Source organism: Neoarius graeffei, chromosome 28 (assembly GCF_027579695.1).
Source record: "Neoarius graeffei isolate fNeoGra1 chromosome 28, fNeoGra1.pri, whole genome shotgun sequence".
NCBI lineage: Eukaryota > Metazoa > Chordata > Actinopteri > Siluriformes > Ariidae > Neoarius > Neoarius graeffei.
Window position 1 is genome coordinate 351,649 of NC_083596.1, and position 25,383 is coordinate 377,031.

Below are 25,383 nucleotides of genomic sequence, written 5' to 3' on the forward strand. Positions count from 1 at the left end.
TCTCACTGAACATTCCTTGTATATTTTTCGGCAATAGATTATTTCTCGCTTTGTACATTATTTGTGCTGTTCTGAATTTGACCAGATCCATAAATTTCAACATGTGTGATTTTATGAATAGTGGGTTTGTGTGATCTCTGTATCCTGTTTTGTTTATTGTCCTTATTGCTCTTTTCTGTATTGTACATATCGGCTGCAGAGTGGTTTTGTAGGTGTTTCCCCAGACTTCGACACAATCAGTCAGATATGGCAAAAATAATGAGTAATATAGAGTATGCAAAGATTTACTATCAAGAATATCTTTTGTTTTCCACAGAATTGCCGAGCACTTTGCCAGTTTTGCCCGTACATATCCTACATGAGGTTTCCAGCAGACTTTATGATCCAAAATCACACCAAGAAATTTAATTTCCTGTACCATTTCTATCTTAGTATTGTCTATTATCAATTCTACATTACAATCTATTTTGTGTCTCCCAAACAACATAATCTTTGTTTTGTTTAGATTTAATGATAATTTATTTTTGTCAAACCATAGTTTTAGTTTATTTATTTCAGTTGTGATTATCTCTAAAGTCTACTGCAAATTCTCACCGGAACAAAAAATATTGGTGTCATCTGCAAACAAAACAAATTTCAGTACTTGCAAAATTGTACATATGTCATTGATATATATTATGAATAATTTCGGACCTAATATTGACCCCTGTGGTACCCCGCATGTAATGTTCATGAAATCAGATTTATGGTCACCTATCTGCACAAACTGTTGCCTGTTTCTTAGATAGCTCGACAGCCAGCTCCACCCAACTCCCCTAATACCACACTTTTCTAGTTTACTTAATAATATACTGTGACCAATGGTATCGAATGCTTTTTTTAGGTCCACAAATACTCCAATTGCTATTTTTTTATTGTCTATACATTTTGTGATTTCCTCTATTAGTTCCATTAGTGCCATTAGTGTTGATCTGTCCGTTCTGAATCCATACTGACTGTCTGTAAGGAGGTTGTGTTTTTCAATGAATTTGTCCAGTCTATCTGAAAAAAGTTTTTCGAGTATTTTGGAGAATTGGGGGAGTAAAGAAACAGGCCTGTAGTTTGTGAAATGGTGTCTATCTCCGGTTTTAAACAATGGTATCACTTTTGCAATTTTCATTTTGTCTGCAAATGTACCTGATTGAAAAGATAAATTGCAGATGTGGGTGAGTGGTTTCACAATTCCCTCAATAACTGTCTTTACTGTTGACATGTCTATATCATTCCAGTCTGCAGAGCTTTTGTTTTTACATTTTCTTACAATTTGGATAATTTCTTCCTCATCAGTTGCAGTTAGAAAAATTGTACTTGGATTTCTGTCCCCCATATCTTTTATGTCCCCACATTGTGTTGTCTCGGGTTCCTTTATTTTTGCCGCTAAATCTGGTCCCACATTTACAAAGAATTGGTTAAAACCATTCACCACATCCTCCATATTATTTATGGTCTTATCATTTTCAGTGTAATACTCCGGGTAATTTGTAATTTTGGATCCATTTCTCACAATACCATTTAGTACAGTCCATATACCTTTAATATTGTTTTTATTTTTCTCCACTAATTTATTATAATAGTCTTTCTTACATATCCTCATAATATTAGTTAATTTATTTTTATATTTTTTATATTTTTCCTCTGCCTCTATAGTTCGATGCTTTAAGAATTGTCTGTATAATATATTTTTCTTTTTGCAGGCATTTTGTAGCCCCTTGGTGACCCACGGACTATTTGTATATTTATGTATATTACTGTATTTCTTTATAGGACAATTTTTATTATATAGTTCATTGAATATTATTAAAAATTCCTCATATGCTTTATCAACATCTTTTTCTTTATAAACTACATTCCAGTCCTGTATTATTAAATCATTTTTTAGTGCAATCATGGTTTCTTCAGTTTTCACTCTTATATATTTATAATTTTTAGTATCCTTTTTCTTGCTATAATTACAGTAATATACATTATAAATAGGTAGGTGGTCACTGATGTTTGTTAATAGTAGTCCACTCTCTATATTATTTTCCAGGATATTAGTAAATATATTCTCTATTAAAGTGGTGCTGTGAGAAGTGATCCTGCTTGGTCTGGTAATAGTTGGGTACAGTCCCATACTGAACATTGAGTTAATGAACTCTTCTGTCATTTTGTGTTTTTTATGATTAAAGAGGTCGATGTTAAAATCACCACAGATGTACATGAACTTCTGTGTTGATTTTATAAACATACTTTCCATCCAATCTATAAAAACTTCTATGCTTGATCCAGGAGATCTGTATATACAGCTCACCGTTATATTTTTCATTTTTTCACAACATATTTCTATTGTAATACACTCCATCCAATCATCAACAGCTACCGTCATTTTATTATTAATTTTATATTCCAAACTATTATCAACATATATTGCCACTCCCCCTCCTCTTTTGTTCTTTCTGTTGACATAATTAAATTCATCCCCGTTCAGCTCAAAATCTACTCCCATCTCATCGTTGATCCAAGTTTCTGATATGGCTATTATACTGAATGGAGGATTGAGCTGACTGAGATATTCCTTCATTTTATGGAAATTGGCATACAGACTTCTGGTATTGAAATGAATAATTGATATCTTATTTCTGTCTCTGATCGTTGCATTGTATTGATATTCAGTGTAATACCGGCAGCTGATATTGGTGTTGCTGAAAAGATTATTTTCCGGATCAATATTATTTTCCATATCTTGTATTTTGTGCTCAGTATAAAGGAAAGTGTCCAGTTCTTGTGTCCAGTGTCCAATCCTTGTGTCATGATTGTAAGTTGCTTTGATTGGCTCCCTCAGAATTTGTCCAGTTCCCCAATATCTTGGATGACCAAGATCTTGGCCTCTTCTGGAGATCCCTTCAGCTTGATGAATATCTTGCAGTTTTGTGTCCAAGTGTTCTGGATTTTCCCCTGTTTCCTCAGGAGTCTCGCCTTTCTTGCAATGTCTGAATTTTTTTTTGTTAAGTGCTCATTTAAAAAAAACGTGTGAGCCTTTCAGTTTCCTCCCTTGCTTTAACAGCTGCATCTTATGCTTTCTGTTGGCAAATCTCATTATTACAGCCGGTTTGCCTGTGTTGCTTCTCCGTGGGAGAGGGTGACATGCTTCAATGTTAGTGCTTTTTACCTCTATACCCTTGGAGTGCAGGAATGCTAACACCTGTTTCTCCACAGAGTTAGCATCCTCCTCGTTCAGTTCCTCTCCATCTCTTCTCGCCACTGCTCCAGCATATGAGCGGGGCTGAATCTGCAGTCCGGTCACAATGATGTCATTTATCCGGGTGTACTGCTCCAGCTCCTCCACTCGGTTCTCGAGAATGGCGATCCTCTTTGCCTTCTCCGTGTTCTGCAGCCTCAGAGCTTTGACCTCTTCTACCAGGTCCAGGATGGTCTTCTGCTGCATCCTGACAGCAGAGATTTCTTCACCCAAAAAGTCGAGGGATTTTTTTAATATCGTCAATCTCCTCGACCAGAGGAGCTCTCTTTGGGGGCATTGCGTTGTTTGTTGTTACGTGGCCCGTTCCCGCGCTACCTCTCAGCCCGCTCCCACACAAACTCTCGGTCCGCGCCGAGTGTGTTCTATCCATGCCTCATATCAATACTGAGGCAGAATAACATTTGAAATGACCTTGAGTACACGTGTGCATGTGAGGAACAGTAAAGACACACAAAACCTCTTCTCATGCTTGAGGCTTGTGTGTGTGAGATCAAGTGTGAATGTGTGAGAGAGATCAGGTGTGAGTGATCGGGTAAAAGTGTGAGATCGGATGCGAGTGAGAGAGATCAGGTGAGTGTGTGAGATTAGGAGTAACACATGACAGAGCAAATTCACACCTTAATTTTATTAAAAGCAGTTGGTGGTTGCTGATTTCACCATTTTTTTTAATAAGCTGTTTCAATTTTAGTTCAAAATGACAAACATGACCCTCTGACATGAACACGAAGGTGGGGTTTAGCACATGTGGGCGTGGTGTAGCAGGTACATCTTTTCATGGTTAAGTAAAAATAAAATAAACCGGGTCACTTAGACCAGAACAAAGCAAAACATACATGACAAACTTCTGCAATAACTAACAGTAACATGTTTGAACTTCTGACAGTTGGAATGAAGCCATGAAAAGCCCTCAGACTGTAAATCATCCCCCCCCCATTTTACAGTTTCACAATTGTTAAAACATTTTTTGAATCCTCCTGTCCTTTTCTCAGAATTCTAAACACAAAACTCAAACTACATTCACAAAACTTGATTCTTTTTGCAAAACCATACCATTGCCTCAATAGTTTTACATGTGCTCAAAACTAAATGTTGTCAGATCTTGCACAAATCTGTCAAAATAGAAAAACTGCTGAGCCATCCTTAAACACTACACCAGGGCTATTCAAATACATTTGCAGGGGGGCCAAACTAGAAAATTAAAAAATTTGTGAGGGCCGGACAGACAATTGACATAAAATTGAGATCAGCTAAAGGCAATTAAAATATACTATATTAAGGTACATATATGAAATAAAATAAGGTACATTATTCTTTTCCTTTATTAATGAAAAATGGTACTTTAATAGATGGACACGTTGGCTTTCATTTTTTGGTCAATTATTTCATCAAACAACTGCCAGCATGCAGTCTTTAATAGTCTCCAACTCGGTGAAGGGTCTCTTTCTTGTCAGTATCCATGCCACTCAGGGATGAAATAAAAGCTCTTATTGGTGGCTTTTGCACAGAACTGCACACTGACTTTGTTCAAAAGAAGTTACCAGTCTGTCTATTCTCCTTCGTCTCTCCTCGGAGCCCTCTCAGTATTACTCAGAAAATGAAATGTTTTGTTGTAAAATGTCTCTTCACATTGTACTCTTTGGCCACAGCTACAGATTCGTTGCACAATAAGACACAGGTCTATCGCTTGCTGCAGTTGGCAAAGTAAATAAGTACTTTCAGTCCATTCACGTTGAAGTTTATGGTTTTCTCGGTCAACTTTGCAATGTTGCTTGGACAGCACCATGTTGCCACTGCTGTAGCTGCATGGAGTGTCACATCGCAAGAATCGGGGACAGTGAGTGTCACCATGGAGACAACCTGTACTCTGGTCTGTGCCAGAGCGGTAGAGAAAACTGCACTGCAGCAGATACGTAGATTTTTGTTTAAAAAAAAAAAAAAAAAATCTGCCGCAGGCCGGATTAAATTTCAATTAGGCCAATTTCGTCCCCGGGCCGCTATTTGAATAGGCCTGCACTACACCAAAAAATTGAAGACAGTGGTCAAAGCATGTTGCTCATGGAGAAATATGTTTATTGGTCATAAAAGTATAGCATACGCATTTTGCTTCTCCAAAAGGGAAAAAAAAAAAAAAGATTTCACAACTCCGTGGATTTAGCATTTACTCTGCATTCAAACAAACTATAGTAATAGGTACTGTGAAAAAAAAAAAATCCTGAAATTGACAAATACAAATGAAGTGTACAGCCTACAATGTACTGTAAAAGGTAAAAAACCCAAAAAAAAAAAAAAACTCAAAACAACTTTACACAGCTGATCATTGAGCTTCATCCTGTCTTTGGGCTGGGTCAGGCCACAGCATTTCATCCACATCACACACTATTTGCCCTTGCCAGGCAATGGGGGGAAAAAAAAACCTAGTGTGCCGCACCCAGCCCTAACATCCCCTCACCAATGTCATCACAGGCTAGTTCCATGGCCTCAAGAAGATTAAGCCTGGTGTAGGGCTGTCGCTTGTACACCTTCCATCTCCAAGAGGAGAAAAACTATTGCATTCAGGAAGGGAGAGTATGGTAGCAAGTATAGGTTGATGAAATTCTGATTCATAATGAACCATTCTCTGACTTGGACAGCACGGTGAAAACTAACATTGTCCCAAATTATAACAAATAGGCCACTCAATCAACTCATGTTCCTGCTGTTCATTTGCAGACAACACAGCTCTAAGACCACCAAGACAGGTGAGAAGGTGGTGGGTGTTATATGGCCCCAGAGTGGCATGATGGTGAAGAACACCCCAGTTGCTTATAGCAGTACACAGTGTTATATTAGCACTATGCTGGCCAGGGACTTCAACAATGGCTCGCTGGCCAATTATATTCCTGCCTCTCCTTCTCTTGGTGAGATTGAAGCCAGCTTCATCAACAAAAAGGAGTTCATGGGGTCTCTCCATGGCATCCAGTTCAAATGGTCTCTGCAATTAGACAGACAGTTTTGTAAGTGCTTCAAAAGAGACAGGCCTATGCTGTGGAGTACAATGTATGCATTCTTCACCAACATGCATTGCATATGTAATGTGATACTATTGAACTTGACAATATGTATATAGTACAATACCATAACTGTGCACTTACCTGTACATACTGAAGTCACAGCTCCTTCACCCTTTCAGAATTACATTCAAAGGGCACACTGTACACTTGTTTCATTCATATCCCGTTGTGATGAAGGATACAGTCTATGGTGGAAAGGCTCACAGTTGATTCCCTCAATGTCTGTGGTTTTCAATAATTTGTTGCTGTATTTCCCATAGTGTAATGGCATTGTTTTGACAGAATATCAACTACAATGGCTTCCAGCTGGGGTGTGAACATGGGTGTCCACCCACCCCCATATGGCAGCCTTGCAATTCTGCAAAAAGAGAATGTGCAAAATATATGTAATGTAGTGGTCTAAAGTTATATATTTATATATATGCACACACACAGGAGTACTGTAAACTTTCAGTGATAAAACAGTAAAGTAGACTGTACCTGCTCTCATGTCTGAATCTCCAGATTATGGTGGACACAGAGAATTAACTGATGTTTGGCTGGACTCTTTGGCCTCCCTCCTTCATGGTCATGCCATACACTAATATGTGGCCTATGACAGTAACCAGAATTTCATCAGAAATTGCCATGCTTCATCTTCCACACACTCATCCTCTGTGTCTCTGATCCATTGTTATCATGAGTTTGCACTCTGAACTGGCTTATATTGATTATCATGTTGTCATGACATGATGAGAAACAAGTGTGATCAATTTTGAATCATTGTGTTCAAATGATGACACGTGTTTCATTTGTGTTCATATTTTGCCACTTGTTGTTACCATTATGCATCACAAGTGCATCACAGTGCCAACTGTGTTTTATTGCATGAGAATGTGTTTAGAGTTTTGCAGAAGGAAGGACTGAGATCTGCAAATAGTGTTTTACTAGGTGAACACAGTTTATGGTTTTATCAAAATGATGCTCAATTCAGTGAATGAGTTTAGACAACTGAGCAATTGATTCACACAACAGGAGTTAAGTGTTTTAGCAATTCAGAAAAACTCCAACTTCCGCCTTTTTCTTCAGGTGGATCACGTCATCACTCATTAATTGATTAAATTAAGAGGGCGTGGCTCTGAGATAATTGAGCGTAAACCTTATAAATACATCCTGCAGTCCACGTGCTCGGTCTAATCTGTTGTTAACACAGGCCGGTGATGATGATGATGATGATTAAGATGATGAAGGTGAGTTGTGGGTCTCGGCTCGCGCTCACCGCGGTGTTGATGCTGCTCACCGGAGGCGCGCGCGGGATACGCATGTGGAAAGAAGGCCCGAAGGTCCGAGCGGATGGGACAGAGTACAAAGCCGCGGGGTTCCGGTCTGAAGAGCCGCCGGCGGTGCGCGTGCACTGCACTGAGAGCCGCATGGTGGTGAGAGCGCGCGCTGATCTCTACGGCACCGGGCGGCTCGTGACCGCCAGTGAGCTGCGACTCGGACCGGATTTCTCAAAGGAAAACTGCGGCCCGGTTCGGAGCGAGGATGCGGGGTTCGTGATTACAGCGGGGCTGCACGAGTGCGGCGCGGAGCTGCGGGTAGGAACCGGACCCGGAGTGTTTAAGCACTTCAGTACCGACTGAAAAACTGATTTGGGTTCATTGTAGATTTGATTGTATGGAATCAATTTTATGCCAAAATGTTCATACAATACTTTTGAAATATCAAACAAAAACGACAAATCAAAATACAAAAGTCAATTTTTTTAGCCTGGCAAACAAATTATTCGTGTAATCGTGCAAAATATCAGTCTATTACTCTTCAGAAACCTTTTATTTTTGTTCCGCGTCTCTCTCGGTTGTGTTTGCTGTAATTTATTCGGGTTGCGATTCCAGCTTTCCCGTTTGCGCTCCCGGACTTTCTGCTGCAGGTTTGGCCCAAACTTCCCGTGTGGGCGGGCTGTCCAGGAGTGCATCCCCATAGTCAAACACAGGTTAGCCAATGGGAATGCGTTCCTGGACAGCCCGCCCACACGGGAAGTTTGGGCCAAACCTGCAGCAGAAAGTCCGGGAGCGCAAACGGGAAAGCTGGAATCGCAACCCGAATAAATTACAGCAAACACAACCGAGAGAGACGCGGAACAAAAATAAAAGGTTTCTGAAGAGTAATAGACTGATATTTTGCACGATTACACGAATAATTTGTTTGCCAGGCTAAAAAAATTGACTTTTGTATTTTGATTTGTCGTTTTTGTTTGATATTTCAAAAGTATTGTATGAACATTTTGGTACAAAATTGATTCCATATGATTGAAACTATGTAAACTAAATATTGAATTACGTGACTCTAAACTTCATAAGTAAACATCTCTGCTGAAATGTAAGAAATCTGACCTTTGTTTCGGAGTCAAATCAGCTCTCATTGTAAAGTCTGAGGTGGTGTTGCAGCTCTGCCAGGCCAGCAGAGGGCACTGTGGGGTAGAGTCATAACACTTCCAGTTTGAGTATGTGCTGATAACAGGCTCCTGTTTACGCTGAAGTGTGCGCTGTTTTTAACTATAATTTCTGTACGACATCAAGGGGGTTAAATGTAGTCCTGGTATGTGGTGGTCACGTGCATGCTCTAAAGGTGGGGCATCATTCTTGCTTTTTTTCTTCCCTCTTCCTTTCATTGTCCTTTCTTTCAGGTTGAGGATGATACTTTGGTTTACGCCAACACTTTGTTCCATACTCCAACACTGAACCGCTTTGGCATCATCAGGTCCGCGGGCATGGCCATCCCTCTTGAGTGCCGCTACAAGAGGTTAGTGTGGGGTCAGTTTCAACACTGCTGTTACACTTGTGCACATCACTTGGTTAAGAACCTTGTTATAAATCTACTGGTGTGTAGTTTGACAGGTGTTTGTGTTTATATGAACAGGACTCACTTTGTTAGCAGTAACAGCCAGTCAAAGCCTGTGAGCCTTGCTCTTCTGAGTTCTGCCCCAACTGCACCGGTTTCCTCACCTCATTTCATGACTGGTGTGTTTCACTTCCCATTTCAGTAGTTTATTAATGCACACGTTTCAGACTAACTGTAAAATGTAAAGGACATGTCCCAAAATGCACTGCTTTGGGGCTGGGTGTGTCTTCTGTGTTGTAGGTGATTCGATATCTGAGAGAATGTTGGACATGTTGCAGTCTACAGACATCAGCATGGTGGCTTCTGTGCTCAGTGCTCATCACAGTGCCCTTAAACTCTTCCTGGACCGCTGTGTGGTGACGCTGGAGTCTGACACTGCAGCCATATCCAACTGCGACTTCATCAATTACCATGGGTCAGAGCCATGCCTCTCACCTCACATTTACACAAACAGGAACACGACAGTCAGCAAATGCGTGGTCATTAGCGTATCCCTGGTGGGGAAAAACATGCAGTGTCTGTCTAAAAGGGATACTTTTTATGAATTGAATATTTATATCCAGTTTTTATACACCTCTAAAGCTGCTTTGTGACTATCCATTAAGAACTACAGAAATAATTTTACTGAAAACCTGATTCAGTGTGCATCTCTGCTGTGGACTCTCCTGTGGTCTGTAGGTGTCCTGGTGACTCAGGATCAGCCAAGTCCACGGTCTCCTCCGTTCCCTGGGAAGACTGTCACGTCTTGAGGTTGAAACTCGACTTGCCACATTCACTCAGACACAATGGACACCCAGACAGCTCTGTGAGGAAGAGTTATGGTTCCTATTTAACACCCCAAGTGCCAAATCAGTCAGGTTGAATTATTGCACTAGTGTGAGGGAGAGAAATGGAGACAGATGTGAGGGACATTTTGGGTAGATGTTATGGTCAGGTTTCTTGACAGTCGTTGCTACAACAGTGCTTAATACTGATTACAATGCAATCCAACCTCAGTGAGGTTTTGTGTGATTTGGGAAGTGGTGTGATTGAAGTTGTGGGGCTGTGTGACTGAGATGGTGTTATTGAGGTTAGTTTGAGGGTTGGGGCTGTGTAATTGAAGGGTCACTGCTGTATTGTATGACAAAGGCTGCTGCTTTTGAGGTTGTGTTGAGGTTTGTATCCCTGCAGCTACTGAATGAATTGGTTTTATTCCTGCAGATGTTCGTCACATGCTGGATGAAAAACGTTGATCCAGTTCAGGAGAACAACTCTGGAAATGAAGAATGTAGCTACACAGGGAACAGGTGAAGAGGGGAAAACATGATTCACAACACTGCTGTTCCTCATTAGATTAATCTTTTTGGTGCCTCTGGCTTTCTGTTCTCTGTGAGCTGAACATGGCTCATTATAACTTGCATTTTTTAACTGATAAGGAACTAAACTAGTTTATAAAGAACAGTTAGGCAGCACTGTGTAAGAGCCTGAGCTTGTGATCCCATCACCCAGAGAAACTGCAGAATTGCAGAGGCTCCAGCTGGATTAAATATTTCTCTGCACTGTCTATAGGTGTAAAATTAAACTATTCCAGCTCGTTAAGGGTGCAGAGGTCAGCCTGAGCCGCTCCTCTTTCCTGTACCCACAGTGACACCCGTGTTCAACCCTGGAACTGCAGGGTCAGTTTAGTACAGCAAAACAGCTTTAACCTTTTCACATCAGAATCAGAATTACTTTATTAATCCCCTGAGGGAAATTCAAAATTGCAACCAAGCTCCTGAATCAAGGAAGAAGTAAATGTCTAAAAATAGAAGATAAATAGTCCTTAAAGAATAAATAATAAAAAATTTAAATAAGTTCAGTAACTTAAATAAAAGCAAAATGAAGTGATTTTATATACAATGATTCCTATATACATGTATTGCACCTGAGTTAAGGATACATGGTAAGACAGTGTACCACAGTTATACAGGGGCATTGTACAGCTCGACTGCAACAGGTAGGAATGATTTCCTGTGTCTCAGTTGTGCGACATGGAAGAATCAGCCGTTTACTGAATGTGCTTCTGTAGCTGATCAGCTCCTCATGTAGAGGGTGGGAAGGATGGTCTAAGATTTTATTTTGGACAGTGTCCTCTTCTCCAACACCACTGTCAGAGTCCAGTTCCACACCTACAACATGGCCGGCCTTCCTGATTATCTTATTGAGTCTGTTAGTGTCCTTCACCCTCAAGCCGCTGCCCCAGCAGACAACAGCGTACAGGATGGTGCTGGCCACCACAGACTCCATAGAACAGCCGCAGCATCGTTCAGCAGATGTTGAAGGACCTTAGCCGTCTCAGAAAATGGAGACGATGGACTCTGGCCCTTTGTGTATAGTGTCCACATTTTTTTGACCAGCCCAGTTTATTGTCCAAGTACACCCCCAGGTACTTGTATTCCTCCACCATGTCCACACTGACCTCTTGGATGTTAATAGGATTCACCGGAGCCCTGATTCTCTTCAGATTGACCACCAGTTCTTTTGTCTTTGTCACATTGAGCTGTAGGTGGTTCTTCCTGCTCCATGTGACAAAGTTGTCCACCACCATCCTGTACTTGCTCATCACCACTGGTAATACGTCCAACCACTGCAGAGTCATCAGAAAATTTCTGGAGGTGGTAGGTCTCTGTGCAGTAGTTGAAATCAGTGGTGTAGAGTGAAAAGGAAAGGAGAAAGGACAGTCCCTTGTGGAGCCCTGGTATTGATGATCACACTGACACGCAGCCCTGTAAGCGCACGTACTGTGGTCTGCCAGTCAAATCTACAGTCCAGGACACCAGTGGGGCATCCACCTGCATCGTTGTCAACTTCTCACCCAGCAGAGCTGGCTGGATGGTGTCAAAAGCACTGGAGAAATAAAAAAGCATGATCCTCACAGTGCTGGCTGGCTTGTCCAGGTGTCTGTAGACTTTGTTGAGCAGGTAGATGATTGCGTCCTCTATTCCAAGACGGGGCTGGTAGGTGAACTGAAGGGGTCAAGAAGTGAACTGCTTTTCACCATGTGTGTGGGGGGGGTTGCACGTGAGCTGCTGGAAAGGTCATCCAGAAGACTTTGGTTTTTACCTCCAGTGTCTGTAGAACCTGAAACTTGAGGCAAATTACTGTCAGTTTCTCTCAATGGTGTGATTTAACCTTGCACCCTGCTGTTGCTCTGTGTGTAGTTGGCACAGTGTTGATGGGAAGCGTGGTGTGCAGTTGTGCAACAAGAAGTGTGATGTCTTCAGGCAGAGGAGTTCATGAGGTCCAAGAGCATTGCATCATTGGGTAATGAACACACATTGTTAATTATTTAAGTGCATGTTGGTATGTAGTTGACTTTTTTTAATCTGATTTCAGGCTCTGTAAGCTCAGTGGTGTTCACTCTCAGGCCAATCGTCCTGCTGAACCGGACTCTACTACATTTCAATAAACCCTCAGTATAAACATGTGGAATTGTCTTTATTACAGTCTGTTTTCTTAATTGCACATGTTCCCATCCCTGGTCCTGGAGAACGTTCAGTCTTGCACACTTCATTAAGTTCAGCTCCCTCATGTGGTGTATAGAGATCTTGCAGTCACGTGACCGGAAAGTACACAACCGCCATCGTGTCGGTCAAAAACACCGCTGAATACTGCTGCACTCGTGTACAGAATGGATCAATTTCAACTGACGGACTACACGGCTCATTTTTCTAATGAACAGATAACTAGATATATGTCTAAAATAAACGATCTACAGATTTGTGACCCTTATGGCTTACCGGAGTTTTCACGACCGGATTTTGAACTGCCAGCGGAATACCCGGACGTGTATGATTACCTCATCAACTTTCCCTCGCTGTTCAGTGGTGAAGCACTGCGTGCTTATAAATCTCTGGACAGTTATCTTTACAGAAATTCAGGATTTGTCAGCGACTCAGATGTGGCATCTTGTAAACAAGAAAATGATCCTCACTGGATGGGTAAGTCACTTAAGTATTGAGTATAGCACTGACCAGCCGATTATAGAATAAGGTAATTCCAAATCGTCCGTGTTTACATGGATCTGGCGTTGGAGAGGTAGAGGCTTGGCAGTGGAGGTTTGAGTAGCTGTTTTCTGAGCTTAGTCAACAGGCCGGCTCTGCCTGTAGCCTCGCTTTTGCTTCGGCTCCCGGCGCCGCCTCCCTCCCTTTGCTTCTGATAACAATCCACAGAGACCCCGCTGGTCTCGCAATCTGGTCTCGTCCGGAATGTTTTTTTTTTTTTTTTCTCTCGTCCGGAATGTTGTGCATGCGATGGAAATCGCTACAAACCGTCATTTTCTGCTGGAAACCAATGTCCAGTAAGTCCATACGGTTGTAGTGGATATTGAAGTCCGGTACAGACGAACAACACGCAAAAATGCACACAAAAAACATAAACGTGCACAGGTAGGGAGAGCTTGTAGCCACAGCCGTTGTAGTAGAATTGTATAGGGTTTTCCAGAAGAAAAGGTAGAAGTAGAAGGCGGAATATGGCGTTTGACCTACAAGATGGCGTCTGTCACAGTCTGGATCGGCTGTGACGTCACATGCAAGATCTCTATAGGAGCCCAAAAATAGAGATGCGAGGGGTCCAGGACCATGGTGGGGAACTGGTTACTTTTATCTGCTGTGTGCTTGTTTACTGTGAAGCCTGAAATATTCAGGATTTTATCAATTTTTTTTTTTTTAATGAAATTTTGGGAAGGAAACTGACAAAGGACTGATCACGAGGGAGTGATGTTCCTGAAATTGGTACTGAAGTTCCCAATTCCTTATCTTGCACGACAGTGCTGAACAAGGCCAAGTGCGAATACAGTTCACTACACCTCCTGTCAGGGGTGCTGCTAGAAATCTTGGGCCCTATGAAAGATTACAATTTAGCCCCCCCCCCGTAAAAATTTTCAAGCTCAAGCAACTGAATTTGAAGTCTGTTTTTGGCTGGCACTTTTGCTTTACTATGCATGTGATCAGCTACGTAGCAAGTTTAGGTGATACAATTATTTGGTATATGAACATTTTAAATGCAGAATTAGACTGAATAGACTGTTGCCTTAAAATGAAAATTCCATGATATATATGGAAGATATATATATTTTATATATTTTTTCTTTTATTAGCAACTATTATTAGGCCACTCAGTAGCATATGGAGTTCATTCAATCCAAATGTTTGTGTTGAGAGAAATTGCATGCATCACTGTATCAGTATGGATTTATAACATTCTGTATGCACATTATGGAGACTCCAGAGCCCTCCAGCAAACATCATCCCAATTGTTTCCTCCATTTATTGACTTATTGTATGTGATCAAATGTATGCCTTGATGAATAACTACACTAGTTTTTTGATGCAGTTACAGAGTGCACTGCAAGAAATCCACTAAGTGTTTTTGGTTTCTTTTAGGCATCACACATTTATTAGAAAACACAGCAAATATTCAAGTTAAATACTTAGCAACAGTATCAGTAAATCCACACATGAACAATAGCAATGATATCTCTGACCACAGCTAATGTGCAACATATTAAAGTTAAATACTTAATATCAGCAAATCCACAGATGAACAATGGCAAAACACCTAGACTTAATTATACAATAAAGATACCTATGAAAAAAGGTGATTTTTTTTCACACACAGTGTGATATCCGGACTTCATAATTCATCACACCTGCTCCTGCTTAGCAACTTCTAGAATGCTCACCTCTATTGCGCACATCCCGCGCCCACAATCACACTGTACCATTAGTAAAAAGGGTGGAGGGGTGAAATGACAATATCATAAATAATTCAAGAAAAATGTTATAGCAAATCATAACCATGTATAATTTGCATATTTTAACAGATGAAATGAAATATTTTATTTCAAAAACTTACACAAGGCAATATTATTAAAATAATATTAATATCCTTCACAGGCCCCCCTGTCAGTGCCACGCCCTTAGAATCGCCCTAACTCCCCCCAGCGGCGCCCCTGCCTCCTGTATGTGAGAAATGAAACTGGTCCATTTCAGAACTACAGTCTACACACGGGGTGACTGTATGTGTTCTAACCTCTGATGGCTACAAACTGCATTAAAATTGGCGTTAACCACTTATTGAGTTGTTTTTCTGTAAAATAGGCTTGGAGCGCTTATGAAGTCTCTTTAGCAGCAGCAGGGTCTTGCACACTCTGGACTACAGGATTTTGTTCCCCTTCGTTTTCAACTTTAAATCGGTATTAATTTTGCTCTAATGCGAATAGCACGTTACGAATTGAATCCGGTTTTTAAGCTGTATTTACACGGAGGCCTGCGACGCCACGTGCTGAATAAAAGCGCGGTGAATGAAGCGCGTGGCGGTTTGTGGCCGCTGTGTAAAACTACATTTCTAAGGATGCCAAAACTGCACGTGGCGGCCAAGATATTGCGTCACATCCGGTTAATGGCGGCGGGAACGCAACTCTGACAGGAATATTAGCTCTGGTGGCTAACTAATAAAGCGTTTCATTTTAGATTAGAAGTCGGATATAAAGAGCGCTTTGCCTCATGACTTGCGGGAACAAGCCGTTGTGGTGCAGGTGTTTTTCTAAAAATCTGCGATTTGAGTTTTAAAAGTGTATCGCGCTATTAATATTTATCTTAATCTTATTTAGTGCTTGCTTTCTGACTGAATTTAACTTTTCACTTTCACTGCTTCAGAAATATTGACTGTAACTGCGATGGCGTTAATGATTATTATTATTATTAATGGAGTTTATGTTTCCCAGCAGAGCTGAGTGTAGAGTGAAGCTCGCGCGCTCTCAGCAGCCCCGGGACTTTTAACATCGATCATAAAGGGTTATTACAATAGAAAGCTTTAACAATAAAAAAAGCTAAAAGGGTGAGTTTAAAAGTAAAACTGTATGTTTTATGAAGTGAGTTTAAGAGATCGGATTGTTTGGTACTAGAGCAGTGGATCAGATTGTTTGAAGCACTTAATGAGGAACATTTTCCCTGCTCTTCAGTAACCGTGTGCGCGTGCGCAGTGTGAGCAGTGATGATTCGGCCCCTGTTCGGTGGGGCCATGTCCGCTGTCCTGCCCCTGAACACCAAAGACATCAGGTACATGTCTCCGTCTCTCTGTTTCTCTTGCTGTGTGTCTGTCTCTCGGTCATATTGGTGTAAGTGTGACGTCACTGCAGGCGTGTATGTGTTGTGTGCAGGAGCTTTGCGTTTTAATGAGCTAACTGCTCTCTGATATGAACAGCTGGTGGAAGCCCCGCCCCCTTCCCCACCTCACATTAATAATATCCGTCATCTCGACTCGATTTTCCTGTTTTAAAGAAGCACTGTGCATCAATGAGAATGGGGATGAGAGTGTAGTGAAGATGCAAGGAGTAGACATAAAGTAAGTTGGTGAATTCAAGTACCTGGGGTCACTGTGCAGGAAAATGGGGGCTGTGATGGTGAGGTGAGAAAGAGAGTGCAGGCAGGGTGGAGCAGTTGGAGAAGGATTTCAGGAGTCATTTGTGATCGGGGTCGGCACGGTGGTGTAGTGGTTAGCGCTGTCGCCTCACAGCGAGAAGGTCCTGGGTTCAAGCCCCGGGGCCGGCGAGGGCCTTTCTGTGTGGAGTTTGCATGTTCTCCCCGTGTCCGCGTGGGTTTTCTCCGGGTGCTCCGGTTTCCCCCACAGTCCAAAGACATGCAGGTTAGGTTAACTAGTGACTCTAAATTGAGCGTAGGTGTGAATGTGAGTGTGAATGGTTGTCTGTGTCTATGTGTCAGCCCTGTGATGACCTGGCGACTTGTCCAGGGTGAACCCCGCCTTTCGCCCGTAGTCAGCTGGGATAGGATCCAGCTCGCCTGCGACCCTGTAGAACAGGATAAAGCGGCTAGAGATATGAGATTTGTGATAGGAAAGTCCCAGCAAAAGTGAAAGGTAAAATGTATGGGAGTGATGAGGTTGGACAGGATAAGGAACGAACACATCTGAGGATGAACACATCTGAGGGACAGCACATGTGGAGAGCTTGGGAATTAAGCTAAGAGAGATGAGACTGAGATGGTATGGGCACATCCTGAGAAGAGATGCAGAGCATGTTGGAAGGAGAATGTTGAGGATGGAGCTGCCAGGCAAACGAAAACGAGGAAGGCCAAAGAGGAGATACATGGATGTGGTGAGAGAGGACAAAGTGGCAGGTGTGGTAGAGAAGGATGTGAAAGACAGGGAGCAATGGAGACGAAAGATCCGCTGTGGCGACCCCTAATCAGGAGCAGCCAAAAGAAGACTGATGTAGACTCCTTGCTTTCTGACAGGAAATAGAATGAATATATTTATATAACCCAAAGAAAATTAAAACTTGTGTACCAAATTCTAGTGGTTTTTATTTTTTTTATTAAAACTGTATGATGTACAATCATTCTGCCACAGAAAAAGAACAGTTCAGATAAATTACTGGAAGCCCAAATATTGCCATGAAATGTCACTATGTAAATTTCTGACCACAACTGTGTGTGTGTGTGTGCTGGACTTGTAACTGGATGGAGAGGAGGGAGAGCATCATCAGCACATTCATAAAATTACAGGCGCAAATCTTTTAGCTTCAGTTCAGTCAGTACGTTAAACACACTTCACACACTGGACATCTCTGGAGTAATGATATACTGTCCTCTCTCTCTCTCTCTCTCTCTCTGTGTGTGTGAGAGTGAGTTGAGGGAGATTCCTGATAATCAGGAGGTTTTTACTCACACAAACACAGATCAGAGCATCATCATAGAGCTGCTTGAGTATCAGAGTCATGTAGAGGATTCACAGGCTGCAAGGTAACACACACACACACACACACACACACAGAGCTACGCCTCCATCACAACTAACATGCTCAATCAGATTTAATTAAAGGTGTGTGTGTGTGTGTGTGTGTGTGTGTGTGTGTGAGGTATCACTTTGCAGATATAGCAGGCAGTAATCAGGCGGTGGAGGTGGGGCAGATGGAAGTGATGGAGGTGCAGTGTGTCCCTCAGGATCAGCTCTCTCTCAGCCAGTGCAGCTCCGCCTGGATCCTCACCGGAACTCAGCTGGTCTCCAAATTCAATGAGGAGGTCTCACTGCTCTCTGTCTGTCTGCACGCACACAGTATTACATATACACCATACAGTAACTCCCATCACCTGTAAATTCGGTACATATGGTTGTGTTCCCAATCACGTTACTGTACTACACCACTGATGCTGCTTCTGTGTCCCAATCTGTCGTGTAATACAGTATAAGAGCAGGTAATATGGATTAGCCCAGATTATCAGCACGGCTAGCAAACACTGTGTTTGGTATACATTTAAAGGGATTATTAATGGTTAATATTAACTATTAATCTCAGTTTACGAGAGTTAATTTTAGTAGAATAAAACAATAGTGAAAAACAACACAAAACTATATAAACTGACCTGTGGCTGTGTCTCAAATTGCTGTACTGAGATGTCAGCTATGGTGGTTACACCCTCCTGTGTACTATTCAGTATGCCATGTGGTTTGGGACATGACCCATGACCTAGAGTGATCATTGTAAGACATCAACATGACTGTTAGTTCTTCAGAAAGTTCTGATAGAAAAACACGCCGCTGCTCACACTCTGATCACTTTTTGGAAATTCTGTGAAACATTATGAAATGTTTTGGAGGGGAAGTTGAGCTTGTGATTCACTTGCTGAGACTGTCATCTTTCTGTTTCCTAACTAATTCTCCAAGCTCTCTCTAAACTTCTCCCTGAATCCTGTGATCCTCCGCATTCTGAGTCAGAGTCAGTCAGCTATAGATGATCAGATTCTCCAAGAGAGATTTGAATGTGAAATTCAGATCTTTACATGTGACATATGAGCAAAATAGACACTCGGGCATCCATACATGTCTGATACGTGGCCTTAATGGTCTGAGTGATAGATCAGATATCTGATGTTAATGTTCTCAGGACTGATTGAGGTTTTCCTGCAGAACCTGTAGCTTATCATCACTGAGAGCTTCTCACCTGTTATAATCAGTAATCATCAATAACACACTTTGGACCACTAGGGGTCACTTTGTGTGTGTGTATCACCAACAGGAATGGAGTTTCAAAGCGTAACCCCAGTGTTTAAACTCAATAACCCAGTAACAGTATATTCTGTATACAGTATGGAGTGTATGATGATGAATGTGACATGGCCAACTATTACTCTGCTCATGTGGGACTGTGTGTGTGTTGCCAGGTAAAAAATACAGTGAATATCCACCTGTGTTTATTCCGTCTGCCACAGTACACCACTGACATCCTGATTACCTTCAATGACCCCGTTAGCATCAGGTCAGTTTTATACACACACACAGTTTACTTTATTTGAGTCCACAATTTACAATAAATATAAGGACACAAATGTAACAGATGCATTATCTGCTCAGACATGTTCTTGATATGTGATTTCGTCAGTTACACTTTAACAGCAGCATTTCAAATCTTATGGGTAAACACTGCATCTCCTCCTCCAAATATGACGACTTGCAATTATGGATGAGACTGAACAATACTTAGCCCACTGTTTTGCTCTTGCTTTTGAAAATCCAACTATCCTGAAACCCCTAATGGGGTCACTTTGTGTGTGTATAACATGCACATGACCCAGACTGGCAAATATCAGTACAAGAAGTTGACATTTGTACCCAAAATCAGAAATTTGCTGTACAAGGGGTTGGTATTTTACAAGCTTCATTAAATAACTTTCTTCTAAATATGAATTGAAACAACAGCCTACTTCCAGGATCAACACATTCATCTTACTCTCATCGATAATGACAATATCTGGTCTGGTAACATTTATATTGATAAACATATCTGCACTAGACAGGGAGAACATTTGTGGTTTAACAAAGCAATTTTTATAAATTGAAACTGGATGTAGAAAAATAGATGGTAGATTTTTTTTTTATATATATAATGTTCACAATCCTGTCATGTCTGGAAATATAGTATTTTATAAAGATTGCAACCATTTAGTATATGTGACATAGATTCTATCACCTGGTCTTGTCCATGATGAATACAAAATGAAGGGTAAGAGTCAAGGAACCAGATGGATTGAGCAGAGTTGGTAGAACCTGAAGTCTGGCTTTAACTGTAAATATCTGGATATCCTTATCAATAGAGGCATTTTGAAGAACAGTGTGAGACGCTGAGGGAAAACAAGCTACAGTGGTGCTTGAAAGTTTGTGAACCCTTTAGAATTTTCTATATTTCTGAATAAATATGATCTAAAACATCAGATTTTCACTCATGTCCCAAAAGTAGATAAAGAGAACCCAGTTAAACAAATGAGACAAAAATATTATACTTGGTCATTTATTTATTGAGGAAAATGATCCAATATTACGTCTGTGAGTGGCAAAAGTATGTGAACCTTTGTTTCAGTATCTGGTGTGACCCCCTTGTGCAGCAATAACTGCAACTAAACGTTTGCGGTAACTGTTGATCAGTCCTGCACACCGGCTTGGAGGAATTTTAGCCCGTTCCTCCGTACAGAACAGCTTCAACTCTGGGATGTTGGTGGGTTTCCTCACATGAACTGCTCGCTTCAGGTCCTTCCACAACATTTCCATTGGATTAAGGTCAGGACTTTGACTTGGCCATTCCAAAACATTAACTTTATTCTTCTTTAACCATTCTTTGGTAGAACGACTTGTGTGCTTAGGGTCGTTGTCTTGCTGCATGACCCACCTTCTCTTGAGATTCAGTTCATGGACAGATGTCCTGACATTTTCCTTTAGAATTCGCTGGTATAATTCAGAATTCATTGTTCCATCAATGATGGCAAGCCGTCCTGGCCCAGATGCAGCAAAACAGGCCCAAACCATGATACTGCCACCACCATGTTTCACAGATGGGATAAGGTTCTTATTGCTGGAATGCAGTGTTTTCCTTTCTCCAAACATAACGCTTCTCATTTAAACTAAAAAGTTTTATTTTGGTCTCATCCGTCCACAAAACATTTTTCCAATAGCCTTCTGGCTTGTCCACATGATCTTTAACAAACTGCAGATGAGCAGCAATGTTCTTTTTGGAGAGCAGTGGCTTTCTCCTTGCAACCCTGCCATGCACACCATTGTTGTTCAGTGTTCTCCTGAGGGTGGACTCATGAACATTAACATTAGCCAATGTGAGAGAGGCCTTCAGTTGCTTAGAAGTTACCCTGGAGTCTTTTGTGACCTCGCCGACTATTACACACCTTGCTCTTGGAGTGATCTTTGTTGGTCGACCACTCCTGGGGAGGGTAACAATGGTCTTAAATTTCCTCCATTTGTACACAATCTGTCTGACTGCCCTGGATTGGTGGAGTCCAAACTCTTTAGAGATGGTTTTGTAACCTTTTCCAGCCTGATGAGCATCAACAACGCTTTCTCTGAGGTCCTCAGAAATCTCCTTTCTTCGTGCCATGATACACTTCCACAAACATGTGTTGTGAAGATCAGACTTTGATAGATCCCTGTTCTTTAAATAAAACAGGGTGCCCACTCACACCTGATTGTCATCCCATTGATTGAAAACACCTGACTCTAATTTCACCTTCAAATTAACTGCTAATCCTAGAGGTTCACATACTTTTGCCACTCACAGATATGTAATATTGGATCATTTTCCTCAATAAATAAATCACCAAGTATAATATTTTTGTCTCATGTGTTTAACTGGGTTCTCTTTATCTACTTTTAGGACTTGTGTGAAAATCTGATGATGTTTTAGATCATATTTATGAAGAAATATAGAAAATTCTAAAGGGTTCACAAACTTCCAAGCACCACTGTGGCTTTCCCTGTAGTCTAAGCCCAGTCCAGTGTTTCTGGCGTTGTCTGTCTGTTTAACTGACATCAAGAATGCCCATGTAGAAGTAGGCATAATGAATGAAGTCCATTCTCCAATATAGTCGCGCTCATGGAGATGTTTTTCTCTTTAATTACCGCTCCTGAAGGAACCACAGGTGTGGTATCTGCTCGTACCCACTGTAGGTTAACTCCTGTCCAGTTGCACAGGTCATTGAGATCAGACCTGACCCCAAAACTAACATTGTTGCTGTCCAATTTGTTATTCGGCTTCTTTCGGAAGCCCAAAAAACTGGGTTCAGATTCTCGAGTGAGAGGGACTTTATGCTTTTCCAAATCAAGAAGTGATGCTCTGGCCGTTTCTCTGATGCTGTTACCATCGCTGTTAAGCATGGTCAGGAGATGGGCCAGCCGAGATCCGGCAATCCCAAGCCCCTTTCGAGTCTACTGTGATGGATAATGTCGCGGGTCATGTGGGTGCTCAGGCCAAGCCATCCTCTCACTACCTGTACAGTTTTATTACTGAAATCCTGCAAAACCTTCCGTGGCATATGGACATTGGCAAAGAGATGACCCTTCGCTAGGGCTATCTGCTTAATGCTGTCAATTTTCATGGTCAACGGGAGAGAAGAGGCATCAATTTTCTGCAGCCTTTCAGTGTATTCAAAGATGATTTCATTCACTTGTTCATCCCAGTCGCCCGCAATATTTAAATATATGTCCAAGATATGTATAAGACTCCTTTCGTGAGTAAACCTTGATTAATTTACTATTGATAGTGAATTGTGGCTCTCGATCAAATTTTGACTGATACCACCGGTTCCTGCCACTCCTTTCATAGAAAACGGCGCATTTGAACTCTTTCACTTGTAGGCCAGACCACTCAAGGAAGGCATCAGTCCTGTGAAGCATATCCTTTATTACGTTCTCTTGACGTGACAACATTTGCACATCATTAGCATATGCTTGCACTGGGTTTGGCGAGATGGTTTCAGGTGGAGCGCACTTACTCATCCAGTCTAGCCACTGGTTGATTGATAGAATAAAATTCACTGCGCTCCACAGACAGCCAGTTTTAATGCCTATATGCAAGGGTATTGGCTCTGTAAGTTGAGCTCCACAAATAACTTGAATGAAGGACCCTTTGTACACGTCTTTAACTATATCTATATACACCTGAGGCAGATGTATTTCCTCTAAAGCATGTATCATGATGTTATGTGGGAGAGTTCCAAATGCATCACGAAAATCTAGGAAAACCGAAGAATCTCGCAGACTCGTACTTAATCATTGATCCCAGTTTTTAAGCAAAATATGTGTTCATTCATTCCCTGCCTATGTATGCCTTTTGTTTAGGGGACAAGATATTGGCATCCACCAGTCAGGGAAGAATACGGGATAGGATACATTTCATAAACACCTTGTAAATAGTCTGCAACAGGGAAATATCTCTCCATGTACTCGGATCATTCGGTATGTTGTTGTTGTTGTTGTTAGGAATTCTGTAGATTAATGCCCCCCTCCATGGTGCAGGAACCCGTCTATTAATAAGGCAAGTATTAAAGCTCGTCAGTAATATGTCCTGCCACTGTGTAAATCTCAATGTTTCATAGGTTACTCCATCACTACCGCTGGCCTTATAATTAGGTAGGCAATTCAGGATGTTTAGCAGTTCTTCCTTCGTGAACAGAGGTAATTGGTGGAGGTGCTGGCTCCAAATGTAATGAATTAGTCCATGGTAGAGGTGAAAGGGGGTCATCAATTAAAGTGGTGCCTTAGCATTTTTTTAAAGTAGTAAGACTGCACTTCCTGAATATTATCGAAACATGGAGGAGAATCAGGAAACTCACTATTATCTCATTTGCTTTTGTTCTACAATGTTGCCATAAATAAGCCAGTTTGTCTCTGCTTACCTTTTTAAGACGAGAGACCCAAGGTCTGAGAAAAGGTTGCATTACGTCTCTGCAAAAACGTAGTTGCTCCTCTATCCATTGTGACAAAGATGCGACATTAGCGTCCACAGGAAAGGGTTTAACCATTGGGAGCTTTTTCAGGATTCTGCATGTATATTTAAAAGCGGCCGACCAAAAGGTCTCCTACTGTGGCTTTCAGCAGAGAATACTCTGTGCTTGAAGTACACGCCGTTCAGTAGTGATGGAAGTTTAAGCCACTTTGTAGGGTCAGGTGAGCAGGCAAACTGATTTTTCTTGTTGAGTCTCTTGGTGTTAAGAGTTTCTTTAAAAGCCTTTTCTTTGATCTGGAAAGTATTCCATTGTTGGTCTGTTAGTTGTTGATTTAAAGGCAGTAAAATCCAGAGATTTTAGCTCTTCACTAGTCAGGTGTTGAGGAGAGTCGAAACGCCATTGTTTGTAGATCCTGCCACTTGATAAAGCTTGTTTATATGCTGTTTCAATAACTGACAGTAAACACATTTTTCAGAATTGCTCTCTGAATGGCAATTACGATGGGTGTGCAGGAATGTTAAGGTAACCAGGTGGAACTTCCCTTACAGAAAAAACACATGAATTTCCCATGTATTTCACATGTGATCACATGTTACCACATGTGGAAAACATGGTATCAGATTTTGTAACGCATTACCATGGAGAGTACATGTGGAAAACATTCCCACATGTGGAAAACATTCCCACATGTGATTCACATAAAACTGGGCCAAAACCACGTTTCCCATGTGCAAAACACATTTTCCACATATTTTACATGTCAGAAATCACGTGAAGTTCATGTGGTTTTTCTGTAAGGGTTTAATTACACTTGTCTCAGCATGGGTGCCATGCTGGACGGACACACACACACACACACACACACACACAGAGAGCGAGCTTTGCCTTGCTCTGTAATGTCAGGTCACTTCAGGGACTCCATTCAGTTCACACAGTGAATCAGGAACACAGTGTGTGTTAGTGTGTGATTACAGTGTGTGTTAGTGTGTGTGATTACAGTGTGTGTTAGTGTGTGATTACAGTGTGTGTTAGTGTGTGATTACAGTGTGTTAGTGTGTGATTACAGTGTGTGTGTGTTAGTGTGTGATTACAGTGTGTGTGTTAGGAATGTGCAGTTTTGCTGAGTTGTAAGTTCAACTGAAGCTGATGATTGGTCAGCTGTTTAACACCAACTCTGTCATCGTCAGCAGTCAGGGTGAATTTAAATTCTCCAAGTTTGTGTCAAAGTCTCTCTCTCTCTCTCTCTCTCTCTCTCTCTCAGTCCTCTCAGCATTAGCAGTGGTGCGGTTTCTGATGGTGTTTGGACAGTGCAGGACTTTCACACACTTGTCCAGTCTTTCCGGCTGCTCAACCCTGAAGTGTTTGGATAACACACACACACACACCTCTGAAATAAATGTGTTGTCTCCTTCAT

At 41.5% G+C, this 25,383-nt stretch overlaps 2 protein-coding genes across 3 annotated transcripts; both read left to right on the forward strand.

Annotated features, from left to right (window-relative positions):
* Positions 1-5,963: 5,963 nt before the first annotated feature.
* Positions 5,964-12,648, forward strand: LOC132875397 (zona pellucida sperm-binding protein 3-like). Its single transcript, XM_060912171.1, has 9 exons — positions 5,964-6,244; positions 7,520-7,904; positions 8,993-9,108; positions 9,226-9,326; positions 9,448-9,622; positions 9,886-10,012; positions 10,408-10,493; positions 12,387-12,489; positions 12,562-12,648. Exons 1-8 carry the CDS (start codon positions 5,964-5,966, stop codon positions 12,463-12,465), a joined length of 1,350 nt encoding a protein of 449 aa, XP_060768154.1. The 3' UTR covers positions 12,466-12,489; positions 12,562-12,648.
* Positions 12,649-15,602: 2,954 nt separating this feature from the next.
* On the forward strand, positions 15,603-25,382 carry rangrf (RAN guanine nucleotide release factor). 2 transcript variants are annotated; one of them, XM_060912911.1, is made up of 7 exons: positions 15,603-15,763; positions 15,953-16,065; positions 16,190-16,286; positions 17,871-17,987; positions 18,104-18,266; positions 19,407-19,501; positions 25,231-25,382. In XM_060912911.1, the coding sequence occupies exons 3-7, from the start codon at positions 16,222-16,224 to the stop codon at positions 25,337-25,339; spliced, it is 549 nt and encodes a 182-aa protein (XP_060768894.1). In that variant the 5' UTR covers positions 15,603-15,763; positions 15,953-16,065; positions 16,190-16,221; the 3' UTR covers positions 25,340-25,382. The 2 variants fall into 2 exon arrangements, with proteins under 2 accessions (XP_060768894.1, XP_060768893.1); XM_060912910.1 differs by having other exon boundaries at positions 15,956-16,065.
* Position 25,383: the final 1 nt, after the last annotated feature.